Here is a 24,273-nt window from a genome sequence, read left to right on the forward strand (position 1 = left end):
CCGCCTAGTGCATGCTTTATAGTGTTCATTGCATTTAGTAGATGCAGCAGCCTGGACCAGCCAGCAACTAAGTTACAGAGAAAGGTTGAACAAGTTAAGTCTTTATTCTTTGGATCGCAGAAGGTTAAGGGGGGACTTGATAGAGGTCTTTAAAATGATGAGAGGGATAGACAGAGTTGACGTGGATAAGCTTTTCCCATTGAGAGTAGGGAAGATTCAAACAAGAGGCCATGACTTCAGAATTAAGGGACAGAAGTTTAGGGGTAACATGAGGGGGAACTCCTTTACTCAGAGAGTGGTAGCTGTGTGGAATGAGCTGCCAGTGGAAGTGGTGGAGGCAGGTTAGTTTTTATAATTTAAAAATAAATTGGATAGGTATATGGACGGGAAAGGAATGGAGGGTTATGGTCTGAGGGCAGGTAGATGGGACTAGGGGAGAATAAGTGTTCGGCACGGACTTGAAGGGCCGAGATGGCCTGTTTCCGTGCTGTAATGGTTATATGGTTATATGGTATAATGTACTGCATATCTGACACGGAGCAGTCTATTAAAGATGCTTATACCTTTACCTGTGTACGAGTCGAGTAATTACACCCAGGATTCCATCGTCTGCCATCCGTTGTGTCTCCGAATGCCTGGAGTTCGTAAAAGTACGAATAAACCGCAGTAGCTTCTATTGAGGAAGCATCAGTTGCAAAACCACACGTGTCTGCTGTTAATTTGCACTGACCATTCCCGTGGGCACGGCTGTGTGTGTGCAGTGGCGAGAGATGGGTGGAAACCCGCCAACACTGAGCAACCTGACAAATGTTCCAGCTTCTGCAGCTATTGTTCTCTTCAAGTGTACCGTCCTGGGAACTGGCTCAATAATGACCTGGCCCTGGTAGTAGATCATCACCAATACAGGCCAAGGGCAAACTGCTGAAACGCGTTCATATTTATTTCGAAACAAAGAACTACAAATGCTGGATAATACCAAAAGATAGAAAGTGCTGGAGTAACTCAGCGGGTCAGGCAGCATCTGTGGAGAACATGGGGAAGTGCTGTTCTGTGTTCAGACTGAATAGTGAACACTCCTCCCTGTTCACCAGCAATGCTGCCTGCCTGACCTGCTGAGTTACTCCAGCACTTTGTGTCCTTTTTAATATTCATGTATGATGTTCCAGTGAGAGATCATGTAAAATGTAGTTAGACAACAACATTTTCCAGATTAAAAGCAGTGTTTTCTTGCATTAAAATTGAAATTCCCCGACTATAGCCTCCAGCATTGGAATCTGGCGGGCAGTTCACCATGACATCTCAACACTGGGCTCTTCCCACTGGCAAATCCTGCTCTTAAAGATAGCAGAGTCATGGGATCTGGGGAGAAGGCAGGAACGGGGTACTGATTGTGGATGATCAGCCATGATCACTGTGAATGGCAGTGCTGGCTCGAAGGGCCGAATGGCCTCGTCCTGCAACTATTGTCGTGGTGCTGTGTTAAATTCACAGTGGTGAAGGGAAGGAAAATAATTCTCACTCCTCCCTCCCAAAATCTGCACTCCCTCGTCCTCCACCGGCTTCCCCACTCACCCCCAAACATTACAACAAAATAAATTTGTCGTAACGTTCTTTTCCGCATATAATGTAAGCATTCAAGGAAGAGGAAATTAAGAAGGAAATGCACGAGAATGAAAAGAGGAAATTAAACAAAAATGCAATTAGGGTTATTAATAAAACCTTTAGATTGCACAAATACAAGGGGCATTTTCTTTTTTTTTTAAACCCCCAAATGGTCACGGTGGCGCAATGGTAGAGTTGCTGCCTTACAGCGAATGCAGCGCCGGAGACCCGGGTTAGATCCCGTCTACGGGTGCTGTATGTTCGGAGTTTGTACATTCTCCCCGCGACCTGCGTGGGTTTTCTCCGAGATCTTCGGTTTCCTCCCACATTCCAAAGTGTAGGTTTGTAGGTTAATTGGCTTGGCAAATGTAACAATTGTCCCTAGTGGGTGTAGGATGGTGTTAATATGAGGGGATCGCTGGTTGGCGCGGGCCCGGTGGGCCGAATGGCCTGTTTCCGCGCTGTATCTCTAAACCAAACTAAAATAAACAAAATGACAGTCAATCACACTGTTGTGTCTGGATACCAAAAGAAAACAAGTCCAAACTCCCGCTAGTAACAGCGTTCACCTCAGCATTCCAAACTCTTTGTCCAAGAATAGACGGGGAACTGAGAAAGTGAGAATGAGTTGAGTTTAGTTTATTGTCACGTGTACCGTGAAAAGCTTTTGTTGAGTACTAACCAGTCAGCGGAAAGACTATACATGATTACAATCGAGCCGTCCACAGTGTACAGATACAGGATAAAGGGAATAATGCCAATAACATTTAATGCAAGATGGAGCCAGAGAGTCAAAGTTGAATCAAATTTAGCTGTAATTGTTATATACAAGGTAACAGCCGCCTGCAATATCTCCTCGTACCTGTTACATTTGTGCATAGCTTGTAATTTCTGACTGATTTTCATCTGATTATAATGTTTATGTGGAAATAATCATATTAAAAGACTCGGTTAATTCATGGTTTTTTTAAATTCTCTTTCTTCAGATTTCCTTACAATTGCCTTCATTTTAGGAACTGGAATATTAGGTAAGTCTATTTCATTTACACCAAACAGGTTGCGCAAGTTACCCCTGTAAGTAATACTGAGTTGTATATTTGTCTTGCATTTCAAACAAAAATGATCAAACTTTAGGGATTTCAGTTCAGTTTCAGTTTAGTCTGTTGTCACCTGTACCGAGGTACAGTGAAAAATCTTTGTTGCGTGCTAGCCAGTCAGCGGAAAGACTACACATGATTACAATCAATCAATTTACTGTGCAGATACATGATAACGTTTAGTGCAAGGTAAAGCCAGCAAAATCCGATCAAAGATACTCTGAGCGTCACCAAAGAGGAAGATTGTAGTTCAGGACTGCTCTCTGGTTGTGGTAGGATGATTCAGTTGCCTGATAACAGCTGCGAAGAAACTGTCCCCGAATCTGGAGGTGTGTGTTTTCACACTTCCATACATTTTGTCTGATGGGAGAGGGGGGGGAAAGAGACAGTGGCCAGGGTGCGACTGTTCCTTGATTATGCTGCTGGCCTTGCAGAGGCAGCGTGAGGTATAAATGGAGTCATTAGATGGGAGGTTTATTTCCGTTCTGCTCTGTTCACGTTAGCGTGGCGATACTTTGTATAAATATTCATATCTTGGCTTGATGACTAGAAATGTTCACTCATGGCTTGTAAACCAACTGAATTACCCCGGGGGATGTCACTAAACACTTTTTAACATTTGCATCCTTTTCTGATTGTATTCAATATTAACGAAGTGAGTAGAGAAGATGCTAGGATTATTTGCCGTGACTTATGACAATTGGGTATGTATGTAAAAGGTACAAAGATTGGTCAGGGTCGACATGAAATTCTGGAGAAACTCAGCGGGTGAGGCAGCATGTATAGAGAGAAGGAATAGGTGATGTTTCCGGTCTATTCCTTCGCTCCATAGATGCTGCCTCACCCACTGAGTTTCTCCAGCATTTTTTGTCTACCTTTTTTTTCCCAGCATCTGCAGTTCTTTCTTAAAGATTGGTTTTTGATTTAAGTTTCCATTCACTCTGGGAATTAATCAGAGCTCATGAATAAGCTACAAGTTCCCCGTCTCCCATGTATTTGTTTTGGTGACACTTCTGAAGTACTGGTGCCGCAGTTTGAAGAAGGGTCTCGACCAGAAACGTCACCCATTCCTTCTCTCCAGAGATTACTGCCTGTCCTGCTGAGTTACTCCAGAATTTGGTGTCTATCTTTGGTGTAAACCAGCATCTGCCGTTCCTTCCTACACAGTTTGCCATTTTTGTTGGCCGATTCTCGTGTCCTCATAGTTTGTAGCGAATTAAAAAGTTAATTGGATACATGTATTTGTTCCACTACATGGTATTTTCATTTTAGCATCTAAGAAGTTGTGAAATCTATTCAGCGCATTCAAATATCTAATTGATTTTATACTTAAATGTTACCCATCAACCAGAAGCTATTTATTTATTTATTGAATCCAATTTAGAATTTATTTCATTCAGTCACTGAATTAATTGTGTATCAAAATCAAGAGATAACTGATTTATTTACCTGGTGTCATTAATTATTTAATAGTCTGGCAGAATATATTTTGAGTAATTGCTTTAACAAAGATAATTTCACGAGGTTAGTGTGGGCTGGTAACTAACCATGTGTTTATTGGGGGAAGTCAAAGTAAGGAATAATTATTGTCGCTGAAGTTCTGGTGTTGATGCAGAACACAAGTGCGAACTGAATGATGTCTTGATGGATGGTTGATGGATAAAACTGTCAACGTGTATTCAGGTTGCTAATAAAAAAGCAGAAATTGGTTTACAGCGAGTGATGCTTTGAAAAATCTTCTGGTTTAGTTTAGAGATGCAGTGTGGAACAAGCCCTTTGGCCCACCAAGTCCGCACCAGCCAGCGATCCCCGCACATCAACACTACCCTACACACGCTAGGGACATTTTTACATTTTATACATTCCCGCCGAGCCAATTAACTTACAAACCTGTACGTCTTTGGAGTGTGGGAGGACACCAAAGAGCTCGGAGAAAACCCTCGGAGAAAAATCAGGGGGAGATCGTACAAACTCTGGCGCTGTGAGGCAGCAACTCTACCGCTGGGCCACCATGCCTTCTTAATTTCTGTAGATCTGCTCTACTGAATACTAATACACACATGCTACACGCCATTCGGATATATAATCCAGTCCGGGTTTTACTGTATATTACTAACCATATTACTAACGATTCCAGACACTAGCGGTTAGTCGGGATTTAGTCACAGTGGTGACAACTTGTAGTGTGACTTTATTATATGCAAATAAACTTGTTGGATTGCTACTTGGAGTATTTGTTAATAGCTCTACAATTTATCTTCCAATTCTACGCTCAGCCTTATGAAATGTTTGTACTCATCGATTATATTTGATTATTATTAAGCTTGCAGATGATCTGTAAATTGGCAGAGTTGTGGATGGCAAGGAGACGGGAGCATGTCCATCAGTTGTAAATACGGGCAGAGAAATGGCAAATGGAGTTTAAGCCTGAAAAATGGGAGGTGTGGCATTTTGGCAGGTAAAATGTAAGAGGAAAGTATTATAGTAAATGGCAAGACCCTTGGGAGCATTGAGGTTTAATTTATTTTTGTAACATGTACAGTAGGCATACAGTTGGGAGACTAGAGCCCTGTGTAGAGAGGGATCTTGGGGTGTAGGTCCATGGCTCTCTGCAAGTGGGGGACACAAGTGGATGGGGTGGTGAAGAAGGTGTATGTCATGTTTACCTTCATCATTCGGGGCGCTGACTAGAAACTTTGTCATTAACCTAACTAGCAATTCAGAGTGCCACACTGTGGGACAGGTGTGGAGACTTTGGGGAGAGTACTGAATTAGTTTGTCGGGACATTCCATGGTTTCGAAAGTTTTCACTATCGGTCGGGCAAACTTGGATCACTTTCACTCAAGTTTGAAGGGCAACCTGATAGAAATATATAAAAATTATGAGAGGCACAGGTAGTCAGAACCTTTATCCCCCAAGGTGGAAATATCGAATGTTAGAGGACGTTAGTTGAGGGGGAGAGTTTATACGTAATTTGAGGCAGATTGGTCAGTGCCTGGAATGTGTTATGCGAGCAGGTGATAGAAGCAGATACGACAGCGGTTTTAGGGGCATTTAGGCAGCGTGTGAAAGGGAAAGGAAGAGTGGGGTCCAGATGGTTTGATTTGGCATCATGTTAGCATGGTAGGCCAGAGGGCCTGTACGTGTACGCCACTGTTCTACCCTCTGTGTTCTTCTGTTCTAGGACTGCCAGGAACAGTGGCACATGCCGGCCTGCAACCTTTTTTGGTCTCGTTTATAACGGGATTTTTTATGCAGGTAAGTAAATACAAAATTCTGTCTGAAGAAAGGTCCCGAGCCGAAACATTGTCTGGTCATTTCCCTCTGCAGATGCTGCCTGACCTGCTGAGTTCCTCTAGTAGATTTTTGCTCAAGTCATCCAGAAAGTGTGTAGCAAATAACTTGCTTGACTTTGTGGACCTAATATCTCATCAGCTGAATTGCAAAAGGAAACACTATACTTTCTATACTACATTATCTTGATCATCTGGTAATGTTACCATACCTGCCTAAACCATGCTGATACAATTGGCTTGACTGAGGTATTTTTATGAAGAACACTTATGCCCCTGTCCCACTTAGGAAACCTGAACGGAAACCACTGGAGATTTTGCGCCCCACCCAAGGTTTCCGTGCGGTTCCCGGAGGTTTTTGTCAGTCTCCCTACCTGCTTCCACTACCTGCAACCTCCGGGAACCGCACGGAAACCTTGGCTGGGGCGCAAAGTCTCCAGAGGTTTCCGTTCAGGTTTCCTAAGTGGGACAGGGGCATTAGTGGGTGGCACGGTGGCGCAGCGGTAGAGTTGCTGCCTTCCAGCGCTTGCAGCCCCAGAGACCCGGGTTCGATCCCGACTACGGGTGCTGTCTGTACGGAGTTTACACGTTCTCCCCGTGTCCTGCGCAGGTTTTCTCCGAGATCTTCAGTTTCCTCCCACACTCCAAAGACGTGCGGGTTTGTAGGTTAATTGGCTTGAGTATAATTGTAAATTATTCATAGTCTGTGTAGGATAGTGTTAATGTGCGGGGGTCGCTGGTCGGCACTCACTCGAAGGGCATGTATCTATAAACTAAACTCAAAGTATGTTGCAAATAACTTGCTTGACATTGAGGAGTTAAAAGCTAATATATCATAACCTAAATATTATTAATTGCAAAAGGGAATGCTATATTTTGTTGATCATGTCAGTGGCCTCTGGTAATGTTACTGTTGACATTTTCCATTCCTGCCTAAACCATGCTGATAAAATTGGTTTGACTGAGCAAATTTTATGAAGAACATTTAGGACAATTGATCATTAGACAATTGGCATAGATAGAGTTCAAAGATACTGTACACTCTGAAACTTTCTTGACATAGAAATCATTACCAGATGTGGCATTGTTTTTCTGGTTGATGGTAGTAACCGCTATGGATTGAATTTTGGAATCGCTGACAAAGTACAATCCCTCGTACACCCAGTTCCAAATGTCTGATGTCACCATCAAACTCTGCCCTGATGATCAACACCCAGTTACATCCCCCCCCCCCCCCCCTCCAAAGCCTTGTTCAATGACCAGCCTTTCCTGTCCAAAATCTGCCCTCAGGCACGGTGGCGAAGCGGGTAGAGCCGCTGCCTCACAGCACCGGAGACCCGGGTTCGATCCCAACCTCGGGTGCTTTGTGGAGTTTGCACGTTCCCCGTGTGACTGCGTGCATTTCCTCCGGGTGCTCCGGTTTCCTCCCACATCCCAAAGACGCGCGGGTTTGTAGGATAATTGGTCCTCTGTAAATTGTTCCCTCGTGTATCAGGAGTGGATGGAAAAAGTGGAGCAACATACTGTAGAACTAGTGTGAATGGGTAGTCAATGGACTCGATGGGCTGAAGGGTCTGTTTCGATGCTGTATCTTTTAACTAAACTAAACTCCCCTCCCAGTATCTGGCCCCACTCCTTCATATGTTGTGGAGATACCATTGGGTTTTCGCTAAGAGTTTAAGAAAGAACGGCAGTTGCTGGAAAAGAGTCTGTGGAAGGGTCTCGACCCGAAACTTCACCGATTCCTTTGCTCCATAGATGCTGCCTCGCACGCTGAGTTTCTCCAGCTTTTTTGTCCACATTGGGTCTTAGCTTTTAGGTTGAGCCATTATTTTGTTAATTGATTGTTTACCAAGATATTTCTTTAGGATATTCACATTGCTAATGTATTTATTGTTGAGATGAACATTCAATAGTGCAGGAACATTAGCGTCATTGGTTCCATTCTTAAGGGCCTGTCCCACGAGCATGCGACTGCATGCGGCTAGCACGACCTAACGTGGTCGCTTGAGCTTTACGGCCTCGCGGGGCCAGTCCCACTTCGATCGCCGGAGCCGTATGGAGTTGTGCGGGGCTGGTCCCGACATCGCGCGAGGCTCCAAAAAACTGACACTGTCCAAAAATTCCGCGCGAGAACGGCCAGCCGGCCCGCAGCCGCATTGAGGCCGTGCACAGCGTCTCGACGGGCGTACGCAGCGTCTTGATGGCGTAAGCCTAGCGCGTGGCGTTGCGCAATGATGTCACTGCCCAGCGTGCCGTTGCGCGATTGCGTAACCGCTCGACGACGTGCGACGTCCATATTCAGTCGGCCCGCTTCCTGCCCAGCTGATTGGTGAGTATGATGTCGGGACCAGCCCCGCACAACTCCAGACGGCTCCGCGGTTGGAAGTGGGACGGGCCCCGCAAGGCCGTACGCCGCAAACCACCACGTTTGGTCGCGCTAGACGCATGCAATCGCATGTTGGTGGGACAGGCCCTTTATTGTGTCTGACTTGAAATTCCTTCATTAACCACGAGTGTGGCTTTAACCTTAGTTTTGTGTTTTCTCAGGTGCTGTTGATTTATCTTTTTGTGGACTTATTGCAACGATGTCACGCAGCTCAGCTGGAGGCTGTGAAGGTAAGCAAGTGTGCTCTGACCTATAGTCCCAGAGGCCCTTCGACCCTCCTCGCCCATGCCCACTTGTACAGTGCATTCCACTAGAAAGAATTCACTTCATGAAATATGTTTACGTGTTCTACTTCCATTGCTGCTTTTATTTCCAGCAAACTGAATGGCAGTTCAAAGCTGTCAAAGGTTATTTGCACCTTTCTACACGGTCAAATTAACTTTCTAAAAAACATCACTATTAACGCACATTTATAGACGAAAGGCTGATAAAATGCTGCTGTTCACGTTCAATACATTGAGAATTTGAGCAGCTCATGTTTCAGTTTTTATTTACCATCAATTTAATTTCCTGATCATGTTTGTTGGCAATATTTTTGAGTTTAGTTTAGAGATACAGCCCACCGAGTCTGTGCCAACCAGCGATCCCCGCACACTAACGTGATCCTACACACACTAGGGACAGTTTACAATTGACCTGCAAACCCGTTCGTCTTTGGAGTGTGGGAGGAAACCGAAGATCTCGGATAAAACCCACGCAGGTCACGGGAAGAACATGCTAACCCCATACAGACAGCACCCGTAGTCTGGATCGAACCTGGGTCCCTGGCGCCTTAGGGCAGCAACTCTACCGCTGCGCCACCGTGCCGCACATTATGTTTATGCATCTGCTGTCAGTCACGGTAGTACTTGCATTTTCATTAAAATGTTAGTTTCACGGTTCACATTATGGAAAATTTAGACCAACCAAAATATTTAGATGAGGACAATTTTATTTAATTTTATTTAACTCAATGGTGCCTTAAGGAGGCAGATATGAAAGTAATGGTGCAACATTCAGGGAGCACAGCGCATGAAAGCTAATGTGCATGGTTCACTAATGCAGGCAGGCACAGGAGTCCGCCTGGCTGTTGCCATGGCAACAGAGGCTCAGCTATTGTACACCGCAGCAAGGTGAAATCTCTATTGTCAAATTCACAATACTATCTGTAATACAGAGACACGGAGTATCAACAGTGATGACTTCATGATTTTTATCCTCTTGCAAAGTTCAGCTCTGCCAAACCATTCTTCTGATGATTAATTCCCCTGCTGCAATGTTCAGTAACAAATGAAAATTATAAAATTGTTTTAAGTTTCACTGATGCGTTGAATTTTCTCTTGGAGAAAACAAAATTAAACAAAGCTAAGAGAATATTCTCCATGTATATTCTGACGTTCTAATTATTCAAGAACCTTTTCTGTCTGCATCATAACTTTTCCTTCATCTCAGCATCTTGCCTTTTTGGAACTTACTACAATATTCAGTACATTGAAAGATAGAAAATAGGTGCAGGAGTAGGCCATTCGGCCCTTCGAGCCAGCACCGCCATTAAATACGATCATGGCTGGTCATCCAACTCAGTACCGCGTTCTGGCTTTTTCCCCATATCCCTTGATTCCCTTAGCACTAAGAGCTAAATCTAACTCGCTTGAAAACATCCAGTGGATCGGCCTCCACTGCCTTCTGTGGCAGAGAATTCCACAGATTCACAACTCTCTGGGTGAAAAAGTTTTTCCCCGTCTCAGTCCGAAATGGCCTACCCCTTATTCTTAAACTGTGACCCCTGGTTCTGTACTCCCCCAACATCAGGAACATTTTTCCTGCATCTAGCCTGTCCAATCCTTTAAGATCCCCTCCATCCTTCTAAATTCCTGGTGAACCTGCGCTGCACTCCCTCAATAGCAATAATGTCCTTCCTCAAATTAGGAAACCTAAACTGCACATAATACTCCAGGTGCGGTTTCACCAGGACCCTGTACAACTGCAGAAGGACCTCCTTGCTCCTATACTCAAATCCTCTCACTATGAAGGCCAACACGCCATTAGCTTTCTTCACTGCCTGCTGTAGCTGCATGCTTACTTTCAGTGACTGATGTACAAGGACACCCAGGTCTCGTTGCACCTGCCCATTTCCTAATCTGACACCTTTCAGATAATAATCTTCCGCCTTGTTCTTGCCACCAAAGTGGATAACCTCACATTTATACACCTTATACTACATCTGTCATGCATCTGCCCACTCACCCAACCTATCCAAGTCACCCTGCAGCCTCATAGCATCCTCCTCGCAGCTCACACTGCCACCCAGCTTTGTGTCATCTGCAAACTTGGAGATGGTACATTTAATTCCCTCGTCTGAATCGTTAATATATATTGTAAATAACTGGGGTCCTAGCACTAAGCCTTGCGGCACCCTGTTTAAAGTGCCTGTTTAAAACGGTGTAGGAAAGGCACTTTCAAAATTGAACATGATGTACATTCCAAAAATAATTTGTGCCATTTTCAAACCATCAAAATCAACATAGCCGTTCAAAATATTACATTCTACAGATGATTAGTTGAGAAAGAGACAATCTAAATGCATTGTTCCAACATCTTGGGGAAAAAGTAGAATTTGATAAGCCAAGGGTGTCGCTGAAAACAGACACAAAACGCCATCTATTGTCACATTCAGAGCCACCACTCGATGCTGTGAGACGTGTGACAATTATTTGTTGTTTGTCGACACAAGGAACTGTAGGCGCTGGTTTATGAAAAAAGATAAAGTGCTGGTGTAATTCAACGAGTCGGGCAGCATCTCTGGAGGAAGTGTCTAGGCGACGTTCTGGGTCGGGATACTTCTCAAGTCGGGACAGCAAGAAGGTTTCGCGGTGAGAAACATCACCTTTCCGTGTCCTCCGGAGCTGCTGCCTGACCCGCTGAGTTGCTCCAGTACTTTTTTTTTTTTTGCCATTTGTTCTTTGTGTCGGTCACCACAGGGCAGTTTTAATGGATGTGTTCGTTATTTTCTAGCAGTTTGTGGTGGAAATGCAGGATGTTGGTGACCAAGGTCCTGTTCCAGGTTCCACAGTAGATGAAGGAGAAGAAGAAGATGATGCCGAGGATGCAGGTAGGGGCTGCTGTTGGAATGTTGTGGCGTTAGGCTGGGAGATGTTGATATATTGAGGCATGATATTGTGTGTGTTGACCAAATGATACTGGTACTCAAACCACAAAGTATATGTAGGTATTATATATTATATTAAATATATATTATATTAAATATATATGATATATAGCATTATATTGTGCTATATATCTTAATTATGTGAAATCTATACAATATTTTATCAACTATATTATATACTATATTATATGTGTGTGTATATATGTGTGTGTGTGTGTGTATATATACATATATGCATGCGCGCACACACACACACGTGTATTTGATTTAAAGACTATATTTAACACATAATTTTATATTTTTAATATATAATTCCTGTATATGTGTGTGTATATGTGTATACTTTGTGATTAAAGCACCAATATAACTTGCACAACACAATATATATATATATATATATATATATATATATATATATATATATATATATATATATATATATAGATATACATACATATATATATACATATATATATATATATATATATATATATATATATATATATACATATACATATATATATATATATATATATATATATATATATATATATATATACATATACACACACACATATACACACACACACATATTATATCTTGGTATGGCCACATTTGGAGTATTGCGTGTCGTTCTGGTCACTGCTTGACAGGAAGGACGTGGATGCTTTGGACGGAGAGCAGAGGAGGTTTACCACGATGATATCTGGATTAGAGGGGGTATTAGCTCACGGGATTGTTTTCCCTGGAATGCCAGAGGTTAAGATGATATCTGACAGGTGTATCAAATTATGAGCGGCATTGCTGGAACATCTTCTGAGGAAGTACTACTTAAGTGCAATAGTTGTTTTGTGTCGTATGCTATTATCTTCAGTTTCTTTCAACACTGAAGGAGAAAAGCAACTTGTTTTATAAAGAGCCACAAGTCAGTGGTACAGTGAGCTTAATGCTTGGATTAAAGGAGAACAAGTGCACAGGAACCTGGATTTAGTTGATGGAATCTGTCAGATATCAGCGAGGCTGCAGGGTCACCTGTAGTGCCTCACCTGTATCGGGAGATTGTTTATGAGTAAAGTCTTCCTCAATCTGAGATGGTCATTGCCAAGTGGGTTGGAGGCAGATATTGATTCCCAGCGCATATTTGCTTTGCTCTGAAGCAGTCTCATTTTCATGGTGGCACGGTGGCACAGCAGTAGAGTTGCTGCCTTGCAGCGCTTGCAGTGCCAGTGACCAGCTTTCGAACCCAACTACGGGTGCTTTCTGTGTGGAGTTTGTACGTTCTCCCCATGACCGTGTGAGTTTTCTCTGAGATCTTCGGCTTTCCTCCCACACTCCAAAGACGTACAGGTTTGTACATGAATTGGCTCGGTATCATTGTAAATTGTCCCTAGTATGTGTGTGTGTGTGTGTGTGTGTAGGAGATCGCTGGTCAGCGAGGACTCGGTGGGCCCAAGTCAAGTCAAGTCACATTTATTTATATAACACATTTAAAAAACAACTCTCGTTGACCAAAGTGCTTTACATTTGTTATAAGAATAGTATACACAAGCAAACTACATGCATATATAAAAATAGCCCTCGCTCAGAGGAAGTCAGGAATGGCTTGGGAGTACAGATAAGTTTTTAGTCTAGACTTAAAGGAGTCAATGGAGGGGGCAGTTCTGATGGGGAAGGGGGATACTGTTCTACAGTCTAGGAGCTGCAACCGCAAAGGCGTCGTCGCCCCTTAGCTTATGCCTAGACCGCGGGACGTTCAGCAACCCCAAGTCGGCCGATCTGCGGGACCTGGAGGTGGTGCAGTGGGTGAGAAGACTTTTAATGTAAGTGGGTGCAAGCCCATTGAGGGCTTTGTAGACAAAGAGGAGGGTCTTGAAATTTATTCGGAACTGCATAGGGACCCAGTGGAGAGAGGCCAGGATCGGGGGGAAGTGGTCCCTTTTTCGGGTGCCCGTCAGGAGTCTCGCTGCGATGTTTTGGACCAGTTGCAGGCGGGACAGGGAAGATTGGCTGATGCCAGTGTAGAGGGAGTTGCAGTAATCTAGGCGGGAGGAGATAAATGTGTGGATGATCTTTTCGAGGTCATCAAACTGGAGGAATTGTTTTATTTTAGCTATCATCCGAAGGGCCTGATTCCGTGCTCTATCTCTAAACTAAACAAAATTTGCATTTGAGTGAGGCTGCAGGGAATGGGTTCTCAGGCAAGGGCTTCACATTCCCTGTACCTGCAGATATTCCGTTGCAGATCCTACTTAGACCTTTAATGGTTGTTCTCAGATAACACTTAACCCAAGCACTGGGTTCTTGAACCCTTCACTGCACCACTAGTGTATGGATTTCCCTTAAAAGCTTTTCTTTCAGTTAGTTCAAGTTCAAGTGAGTTTATTGTCATGTGTCCCTGATAGGACAATGAAATTCTTGCTTTGCTTCAGCACACAGAACATAGTTGGCATTTACTACAAAACAGATCAGTGTGTCCATATACCATTATATACGTAAATACACACATGAATAAATAAACTGGTAAAGTGCAAATAACAAACAGTGGGTTATTAATGATCAGAGTTTTGTCCGAGCCAGGTTTAATAGACTGATACCTGTGGGGAAGTAGCTATTCCTGAACCTGGTTGTTGCAGTCTTCAGGCTCCTGTACCTTCTACCTGAAGGTAGCAGGGAGATGAGTGTGTGGCCAGGATGGTGTGGGTCTTTGATGATACTGCCAGCCTTTTTGTGGCAGCGACTGCGATAAATCCCCTCGATGGAAGGAAGGTCAGAGCCGATGATGGGCTGGGCAGTGTTTACTACTTTTTTTAGTCTTTTCCTCTCCAGGGCGCTCAAGTTGCCGAACCAAGCCACATGCAACCAGTCAGCATGCTCTCTACTCTGCCAGTTAGCCAGTGTTCATAAGTTTCCCGAGTGAACTATATCCAACATCCTTTTGTCTCCTTTTCAAGTCGAGCCTTTGGCATTAGTCCACCCATCAGCCAATCGCACCCCCTCTCGCCTGTACCCACGTATCACTTCCTGAGCTCTGTCCCACCCCCACCTCTCTTTTCCAGCCTTTTCATCCCGATTGCAGTCAGTCTGAAGAAGTGTCCCAGCCCGAAACGTCACCTGTCCATTCTCTCCACAGATGTAGACAGCGAACTGGAGTAACTCAGCGGGTCAGGCAGCATCTGTGGAGAACATGGATAGGTGACGTTTCTCAGAGTGCTGAGTAACTCAGCGGGTCAGGCAGCATCTGTGGAGAACATGGATAGGTGACGTTTCTCAGAGTGCTGGAGTAACTCAGCGGGTCAGACAGTATCTCTGGAGAACATGGATAGTTGACGTTCAAGTTCAAGTTTAAGTCGTGAGTTTATTGTCATGTGTCCCTGTATAGGACAATGAAATTCTTGCTTTGCTTCAGCACAACAGAACATAGTAGGCATATACTACAAAACAGATAAGTGTGTCCATATACCATTATATAAATCTATACACACATGAATAAATAAACTGATAAAGTGCAAATAACAGGTAATAGGTTATTAATAATCAGAGTTTTGTCCGAGCCAGATTTAATAGTCCGATGGCTGTGGGGAAGTAGCTATTCCTGAACCTGGTTGTTGCAGTCTTCAGGCTCCTGTACCTTCTACCTGAAGGTAGCAGGGATCTGAGTGTGTGGCCAGGATGGTGTGGGTCTTTGATGATACTGCCAGCCTTTTTGAGGCAGCGACTGATAAATCCCCTCGATGGAAGGAAGGTCAGAGTCGATGATGGACTGGGCAGTGTTTACTACTTTTTGTAGTCTTTTCCTCTCCAGGGCGCTCAAATTGCCGAACCAAGCCACGATGCAACCGGTCAGTATGCTCTCGACTCTGCAGCTGTAGAAGTTAGAGAGAGTCCTCCTTGACAATCCGACTCTCCGTAATCTTCTCAGGAAGTAGAGGCACTGATGAGTAACTCAGCGAGTCAGACAGGAACTCGGGAGAACATGGATGGAAGACCTTTTGGGTCGGGACCCTTCTTCTGAAGACCCAAAATGTCACCTGTTCATGTTCTCCTGAGATGCTACTTGACCCACTAAGCAACTCCAGCAGTAAACCAGCATCTGCAGTTCCTTGTTTCTACCCATCACAGATGTGCATGACCCGCTGTGATCTTGCCGCACGCTGTGTTTTGCTTCCATTGGTCGTGTAGAAGAATGTCCACAGACCATGCTGGTGTTTAGCTCCACCAGAGAAGAGTGTTGACCATTGCAAGAATGAAGTTCTCCCATTTCTACTTTACTGTAGCCCTTTGCCAATTTCCACAGAGTTGCCACAATTTACTGCTTGAATGATAAAATGAAGGGTGGTCTCCTGCCAATCACTGCATTTGTTATCCATAATGATTTGGCTGATGTTTAAGAAAGAACTGCAGATGCTGGTAAAATCAAAGGTAGACACAAAATGCTGGAGAGACTCGGCGGGTGAGGCCGCCTTTCTGGAGAGAAGGAATTGGCGACATTTCGGGTCGAGACCCTTCTTCAGACTGTCGGGGGAGGGGGTAGGACAAAGAAAGAATGTAGGCGGAGACAGTGGGAATAGTGGGAGAACTGGGAAGGGGGTGGAGGGAAGGATGGAGAGGGCAAGCAAGGGCTACCTGAAGTTAGAGAAGTCAATGTTCATGCCGCTGGGCTGTAAACTACCCAAGCAAAATATGAGGTGCTGTTCCTTCAATTTGCGCTGGGCCTCACTCTGACAATGGAGGAGGCCCTGGACAGAAAGGTCAGAGTGGGAATGGGAGGGGGAGTTGAAGTGTTGGGCCACCGGGAGATCAGCTTGGTTAAGACGGACTGAGCGGAGGTGTTCAGCGAAACGATCGCCGAGCCTGCGCTTGGTCTCGCCAATGTGGAGAAGTGGACACCTGGAACAGCGGATGCCGTAGATGAGGTTGGCGGAGGTGCAAGTGAACCTCTGCCTCACCTGGAAAGACTGTTTGGATCCTTGGGTGTAGTCGAGAGGGGAGGTAAAGGGACAGGTGTTGCATCTCCTGCGGTTGCAGGGGAAAGTACCTGGGGAGGGGGTGGGAAGGGTTGGAAGGGCCGAGTTGACCAGGGAGTTACGGAGGGAACGATCTCGGCAGAAAGCAGAAAAGGGGTGGAGATGGGAAGACGTGGCCAGTGGTGTGATCCTGCTGGAGGTGGCGAATGTGTTGGAGGATTATATGTTGTGTGCGATGGCTGATGGGGTGGAAGGTGAGGACAGGGGGACTCTGTCCTTGTTATGAGAGGGGGGGGGGGGGGGGAGTGAAAGCAGAGCTGCGGAATATTGAGGAGACCTTAGTGAGAGCATCATCTATAATGGAAGATGGGAACCCCCGTTCCCGAAAGAATGAGGGCATCTCCAATGGCCTGGAATGGAAAACCTCATCCTGGGCGCAGATGCGAAGGACAAAAGGACAAAGGACATTTATTGTCACATACACCATTTCTGGTGTAGTGAAATATGAGTTGCCATTTGCAGCACACCAATAAAAGTAAGACACCATATGAAATAAGAATTTAACATAAAACATAAAAACATCCCCCCACAATGGTGCCCACTGTGAGGGAAGGCAGCAAAGTCAGTCCTCTCCCTTTATGTTCACCCCGTGGTTGGGGCCTATTTGAGGCCTCCGCAGTTGCCACAATCGAGGCCCGATATTTCAGGCCCTCTCGCCGGATGATGGAGCTCCGGCGTCGGGAGAAACACTCTTCGGCGGCTTGGAGTGTCTGGAACGGCCGCTTGCTGCCAGAGACCGCGGCTCCCGAAGTCCACAGGCCGCGCTGGTAGGAGCTCCGACACTGGCGATCTCGGCGAGAGATCCCAGGTTCAAAGTCAGCGCCGCTGCAGCTGGACGCTCCGCAATGACAGCCCCGCGATGCCGGGATTCGGCGGTCTCAGCACTCCGGAGCTTACCACACGGCGACCCGGGTAACGCATCGCCGCTCCGCGATGGTGCTTCAGCGCTGCACCGCCGCCGAAGTTCTGGCCGGTCCCGGCAGGAAACGCCGCTCCAGACCCGCGAGGAAGGGGCGAAAATATGGCTCAGAGAAAAGACGCATCTCCGACCAGATAGGGACTGAGAAATGCAGTTCCCCCCCCCCCCACCACCCACATTAAAAAGATTAGACCTCCAAATGAAACTTTTTAACATACTAAAAAAAATTTTAAAGGGTGAAAGTTCTTTAGTAACTTGTCAGTTTCTTTGTTGAACTAAATTAAGGCGCATGTTGCAATCAAAAGCGTTGAACAATTGGTTGGGAAGAAAGCTGCAGGCTGGGCAGCCGTACTCGATGGCTCCCCCTCTACTCCTAGGGCATAGACGGAGGAATTGGGAGTCTTTACAAGAAGAAGGGTGGGAAGATAGCTATGGGAGTCAGTAGGTTTGTAGTAGATGTCGGTCAATAGTCTGTCACCTGCGATGGAGACGGTGAGATCTAGGAACAGCCAGGAGATGTTGGAGATGTTCCACGTGAATTTGAATGCAGAATGGAAATTTGTGGAGAAGTTGATGAAGTCAGTGAGTTCTGCATGGGTGCAAGAGGTAGCACCACTGCAGTCGTCAATGTAGCGGAGGTAGAGTTCGGGGACAGGGCCAGTGTATGCCTGGAATTTGGCTGATGTTGCTCGAGCTCGGTCGGAGCTGGGCAGAGATGTGGTGCTTTCACTGCACGGGATGAGAATGAATAGATCTTGTAGGTAAATCCATGTCAACAATTTTGCCTCAAGCCTTTCACTTTGCAAATGTTCTAAAACCAGTTGAGTCAGAGGAACTCTGAGATTGTTCGATTGGCAGCAGTCAAGTTGCTTAACGCCATTGTCCACTTGAAATAAGGTTTACCCACCTGGGAAGAAGACACATACCATGTGGCTCTGTCTGAATCTCTACCCGTGTGCTATAATTTATTATTATACCACCAATTTATTGTACCAAAAATTAATTTATTAAGGTCAACAATACAATCCAAGACTCGTCCCACCCTGGTCATTCCTTCTTCTCCCTGCTCCTATCATACAGAAGCTTGAAAGCGTGCACTGCCACAGCTTCTTGCCCTCTGTTATCAGGCTTCTGAACGGTCCTTCCATAAGCAAGAGTACTGTCCGGACATTGAACTTTGTCTCTGGAACTGATGCGCTACAATGCTGAGAACTATATTCTGCACTTTGTATCTTCCCCTTTGCTCTACCTATTATAATATAATAGTATTATAGCATTATATTGTATAATATAGCAGAGAGAGAGAAGGTCTTATGCTACTCAAGACATCAAGAGCCGATTGGCAACCTTGCGAAAAGCAGAGAACTTGAGGAAACTTCGCAAGAAGAAAGAACACACAAGAACACGGTTCTACAAGGACCCTTTCAAGTTCATCAAAGACCTCTTCGCAAAGGAAAAAAGTGGAACTTTGAAAACATCAAAACGGGAATTGGAGGAACACCTGGAAAACGCCCACCAAGACACGAAAAGGCATGAGCAGTTAGTCATCCCACATGACATCCCGCCTATTCAACCACCTGAATTCAACCTGGACACCAGCCCTCCGAGATGGAAAGAGGTAGAGAACACTGTCCGGCGAGCAAGAGCAGCATCAGCTCCGGGGCCAAACGGAGTACCATACAAGCTCTACAAGAATGCACCGGATGTGTTACGCTTTCTATGGAAGCTCATGAGGGTGGTGTGGAAGAAGCAAACAATACCTAAAGCGTGGCGAAGGGCCGGCTGGTGCTAATACCTAAAGAAAAGGATGCATCAGACATCAGCCAATTCCGGCCAATATGTCTCCTCAACGTCGAGGGAAAAATCTTTTTCAGCATTGTATCACAAAAGCTGTCCACCTATCTGGTAACAAACAAGTACATTGATACATCTGTACAGAAAGCAGGAATTCCAGGATTTTCAGGCTGCTTGGAGCGTACAAGCATGATCTGGCACCAGATCCAAGCAGCTAAGAAGGAGAAGAGAGACCTACATGTGATCTTCCTCGATCTGGCCAATGCATTTGGTTCAGTTCCCCATGAACTCCTTTGGGAATCTTTTGCCTTTTTCCATGTACCAGAGCTCATCACCACACTGGTCAAGAGCTATTTCCAAGACCTGCAGCTGTGCTTCACAACAGCTGACTTCAGTACAACATGGCAACGTTTGGAAGTAGGCATTATGGCAGGCTGCACAGTCTCACCCTTGGCCTTTACAATGGCCATGGAAGTCATCATCAGGGCCTCAAAATGGGTGGTGGGCGGTGAACGAACCAGGGCTGGGCTCCGTCTGCCACCCATCAGGGCATACATGGACGACATGACAACACTAACCACTACTGCAGCATGCACCAAGCGGCTACTTGGAAAGCTGCAGGAGAACATCAAGTGGGCCCGAATGAAAATCAAACCAAGTAAATCTCGAAGCATCTCCATAGTCAAGGGGGTGCTTAGAGACACAAGGTTCTGCATCGGTGACGACCCAATACCAACAGTGTCTGAGCAGCCAGTTAAAAGCCTGGGCAGATGGTACAACGCAAGTCTCAAGGACAAAGAGCAGGTGCAACAACTAAGGCAAGAAATTGTCAACGGCCTGGAGAACATCAATCAGACCCTACTGCCTGGGAAACTGAAGCTCTGGTGCCTACAGTTTGGACTCCTTCCTCGGACAATGTGGCCACTGACCGTTTATGAAGCCCCAATAACAACTGTGGAGAAGATGGAGCGAACCATAACTTCATACGCGAAGAAATGGCTCGGGGTCCCACGATGTCTAATTAACATCGGCCTATATGGCAAAGGGGTCCTGGAACTACCTCTCACTAGTCTAACAGAGGAATACAAGTGTTCTAAAGTAAGACTCCAGATGACACTGAGGGACTCTAGAGACAAGACCATCAGTGCTGTTGCGCCGCCCGTAGTAACTGGCCGGATGTGGACACCATCTGATGCAGTACAGCAAGCTTCATCAGCCCTGAGACACAAAGACATCGTGGGGCAAGTCCAGCAGGGAAGAGGAGGCTTTGGCCTTATGACAAGTAAACCAACTTGGCGAAAGGCCACAACATCAGAGCGGAGAACATTGGTGGTCGAGGAGGTGCGGCGACAGGAGGAGGCCGCAAGAAGTGCAAAGGCGGTCTCTCTTGCCAAACAGGGGCAATGGATGCAGTGGGAAGGTGTGGAGCGGAGGAAGATCAGCTGGAAAGAACTATGGGAAATGGAAGCCAGCAAGATCAGCTTCATCATCAGAGCGACTTATGACGTGCTTCCATCACCAAAGAACCTCCATCAGTGGTACGGCGAGGATCCAACCTGTGCCCTCTGCCCAACTCCAGCGACCCTCAAACACATCATGGTAGGCTGCAAGACCAGCCTCACGCAAGGGAGATACACGTGGCGGCATAATCAGGTACTAAAAAGCCTGGCATCAGCCCTTGAGAACAGGCGGTGTGCGACCAACTCCTTGCCTCCGAGAGCAAGCAACCCCCCCCCCCCCCTAAGGGCAACAACCTTTGTCCGAGAAGGACAGAAAACATCTAAACATCCTTCCACCAGATCAGAAGAAGGAAACCTATGCAGGGCCCGTGACTGGAGGATGCTGGCGGACATCGGCCGACAACTAATTTTTCCACCTGAAATTGCTTCCACCAACCTCAGGCCAGACTTGGTGTTCTGGTCCCCTTCACAGAAGACTGCTTACATCATAGAGCTCACAGTTCCATGGGAGAACTCTGTCGAGGAGGCCTATGAGCGTAAGAAGCTGCGCTACGCAGAGCTTGCAGCAGAGGCAACGCAGTGTGGCTGGAACACCAAAGTCTATCCAGTTGAAGTGGGATGCAGAGGATTTGTTGCGTCATCTACCATCAGACTGCTGAAGGAGCTTGGAATCCACGGTCAGGCTCTGCGGAAGACCATAAGATCACTCTCAGAGGCGGCTGAAAGAAGCAGCCGGTGGATTTGGCTCAAGCGGAACGACCCATGCTGGGCCCCAAGTACGTCAGGGTAAATCTTTGGGACTGTTTGACACGGGACACGCGCTGAGGGCTGATCATCCTGCAGCGGGCCGCCCTTGTGGAGGGTGTATAGTGTTAAAAGGCCGAAACACCCAGTGATGCAAGGGTACACTACTGATGATGTGTCCTGTGCCCAACTGTCCTGAAGGTTACCCAGGCCAAGATATACATATCCCCCCCCCGCCCCCGCCCCCCACCGATGTTGAGCGTCTACCACTCACAACAATCAACGAATGTCGTGAAATGCTCCCCACCTATTGGCACAAGGGACTTCTTAACATCTTGTCCTGTGTACTTGATTCTGTACTGCTACATTACTGTATAGTATAGTATTATAATGCTATAATATCTATATATTGTTTTATCTGATTGGGTATCCTGCAAGCCAAAGTGTTTTATTATTCCTCAGAAGTGACAATAATTAACCTAAGGTAGTTCGACTCTTTAATGGCTTTTGGTTTCCAGGGCACCGTTCCCTCGTCTATACAATGGACATTGAAGGCTCCCGACCTGAATCATCACCTGTTCCTTTTCTCCCGAGATGCCGCCTGACCCGCTGAGTTACTCCAGCACTTTGTGTGTCTCTCTGAGGCACTTGTTGCTGGTCAAGGGGCTGTCCCTAATTGGCGAGTTTAGAAGAGTTTAGGAGAGTTTGATAAAGTGTCATTGCGAAGACCTCCATCGACTATGTAGAAGACCTCCTTCAACCTCCTTTGACTATGTTGAAGACTAGCTTCGACTAGCTTCGGGAAAATTGGACACCGAATAGTGGAGAGTGTAGATGACCTCTTTCGACCTCCCTTCGACTATGTTGAAGACTATCTACGACTACCTTTGACTACCCTTGACTACCCTCGATTACCTACGAATAACATGCCAACCTACTTCGACTAAACCTACGACTAAACAAAATATCGATTTGTTTCCATGGCGACCTTTTTTTACTTGCGGGCATTTTTCAGCATGTTGAAAAATACGCCGCATCCTAGCTGATGCCTCGAGTACGCGGGGACTACTCTTGAGCATGAAGGAGAGTTACAAAGTCCTCCTAGCACCTCGTGTCGACCATGCTGCGAGTATGAGTCGAGGGCAAACTCTTCTAAACTCACCAATTAGGTCGCCGCAGTGGGACAGCCCCTTTACGGTCTGTGCAACATGTCGGTCTTTAGACGAGAGGTGAAAATGCAGATCTCAAGCGGGAGAGTCCAAGTGAAATGTGCTCGTAGTAAATCTGTGTGAGAGAATATAAAAGGTGCATTAAACTTTTTTTAAGTCTGGCAGAAATGATTTGCAACGGTTTCTCTTGGGGAAAGTTAATTTTTCCAACCCTGAGGAGCAGCTGAACTGGAAAATTAGATGGAGATACTGCTGTATAATGTCAGTACTTGATGACACACAATGAACTGTGCTGATTTGCTGCTGGAATGATAAAGCAGAGGACCGCTCTCTTATCATTCACTGTGACAGAGGATGCGAATGGAAAACATGTCACACTGTTCAGGAACTTGATGGACATTTCACCTGCAGAATGAGATGATTAATGAAAGGGATTATTCTATAAAATAACTCAGCAACGCACAGCTTGCAAAGGCCTTCCTAATTGATCTTCACAGAGGAGCTAGACATTAACATTGGATGAGTTATGTGCTGAGAAATAATCTTGGATAAGCAGCGGTTTTTACACTGGATGATGCTTGGCTGAATATTCTGAGTCCGGGGCATTTCTTTCTGCAGCGCCAGACACCCGGGTTCGATCCTGACCGCACGTGCTTGCCTGTACGCAGTTTGCACGTTCTCCCCGTGACCTGCGTGGGTTTTTTCCCGGGAGCTCCGCTTTCCTCCCACACTCCAAAGACGTACAGGTTTGCAGGTGAATTGGCTTGGGGAAATTGTGAATTGTCCCTAGTTCGTGTAGGATAGTGTTAATGTGCGGGGATCGCTGGTCAGAGCGGACCCGGTGGGCCGAAGGGCCTGTTTCTGTGCTGTATCTCTTAACTGCTGTGTGATGTATAGTGGTGCTGATGCAGGGAAGCATTCAAGTCAAACAAAGTGCTGGAAAGTTGGGCAGCATCTGGGGAGAGAATGGACAGGTGATATTTTGCGCCGGGACCCTTCAAACAATGAATTATTGAGGTTGCTATTTCGTTGCCATTGTGAAATTTACCATTGTAGAAGGGCAGAAGAGGCGAGTGGGTGCAAAGGTGGATAACTGCCTACTACCAGTTTGTTAGTCTGGTATCAGCTACCTTTTGCAACCTTCCATCTAATATTGCACCATAAACAGGCAACACAGTGGCAAATCTGGTACCGTTGAGGCTTCACGGCATCAAGGAGCCGGGTTCTGTCCTGACCTCGCGTGCTGTCTGTGTGGAGTTTGCACGTTCTCCCTGTGGCCGCATGGGTTTTCTCCGGGCGCTCCGGTTTCCTCCCACATCCCAAAGATGTGCGTGCTGTAGGGATAATTGGCCCTCTGTAAATTGCTCAGTGTGTAGGGATGAGAAAGTGGGATAACATGGGACTAGATACTGTACGTGTGAATATCACGCTGGTCTAAGGGGTTGGAAAAAAATTGTAATATATGCTGAGTATCGGAGACATTGGACAGTAAGCATTTGTCCTGAGCTATTGTTTAACAAAGAATTGCAGATGCTGGTAAAATCGAAGGTAGACACAAAATGCTGGAGTAACG

The 24,273-nt window shown here is 45.9% G+C and overlaps 1 protein-coding gene across 2 annotated transcripts in view; it reads left to right on the forward strand.

The window, feature by feature from the left end:
• The window catches only part of LOC116979633, a 164,457-nt gene that overhangs the window by 8,321 nt on the left and 131,863 nt on the right, over window positions 1-24,273 (forward strand). The window contains exons 2-5 of one of the 2 annotated variants that reach the window (XM_033031272.1): window positions 2,589-2,630; window positions 5,885-5,958; window positions 8,544-8,612; window positions 11,437-11,533. In XM_033031272.1, the coding sequence (XP_032887163.1) occupies window positions 2,589-2,630; window positions 5,885-5,958; window positions 8,544-8,612; window positions 11,437-11,533 (282 nt within the window). The remainder of the gene's footprint in view (window positions 1-2,588; window positions 2,631-5,884; window positions 5,959-8,543; window positions 8,613-11,436; window positions 11,534-24,273) is intronic. The other variant, XM_033031273.1, reaches the window with a different exon arrangement.

The sequence above is a fragment of the Amblyraja radiata genome, chromosome 13 (assembly GCF_010909765.2).
Source record: "Amblyraja radiata isolate CabotCenter1 chromosome 13, sAmbRad1.1.pri, whole genome shotgun sequence".
Taxonomy (NCBI): Eukaryota; Metazoa; Chordata; class Chondrichthyes; order Rajiformes; family Rajidae; genus Amblyraja; species Amblyraja radiata.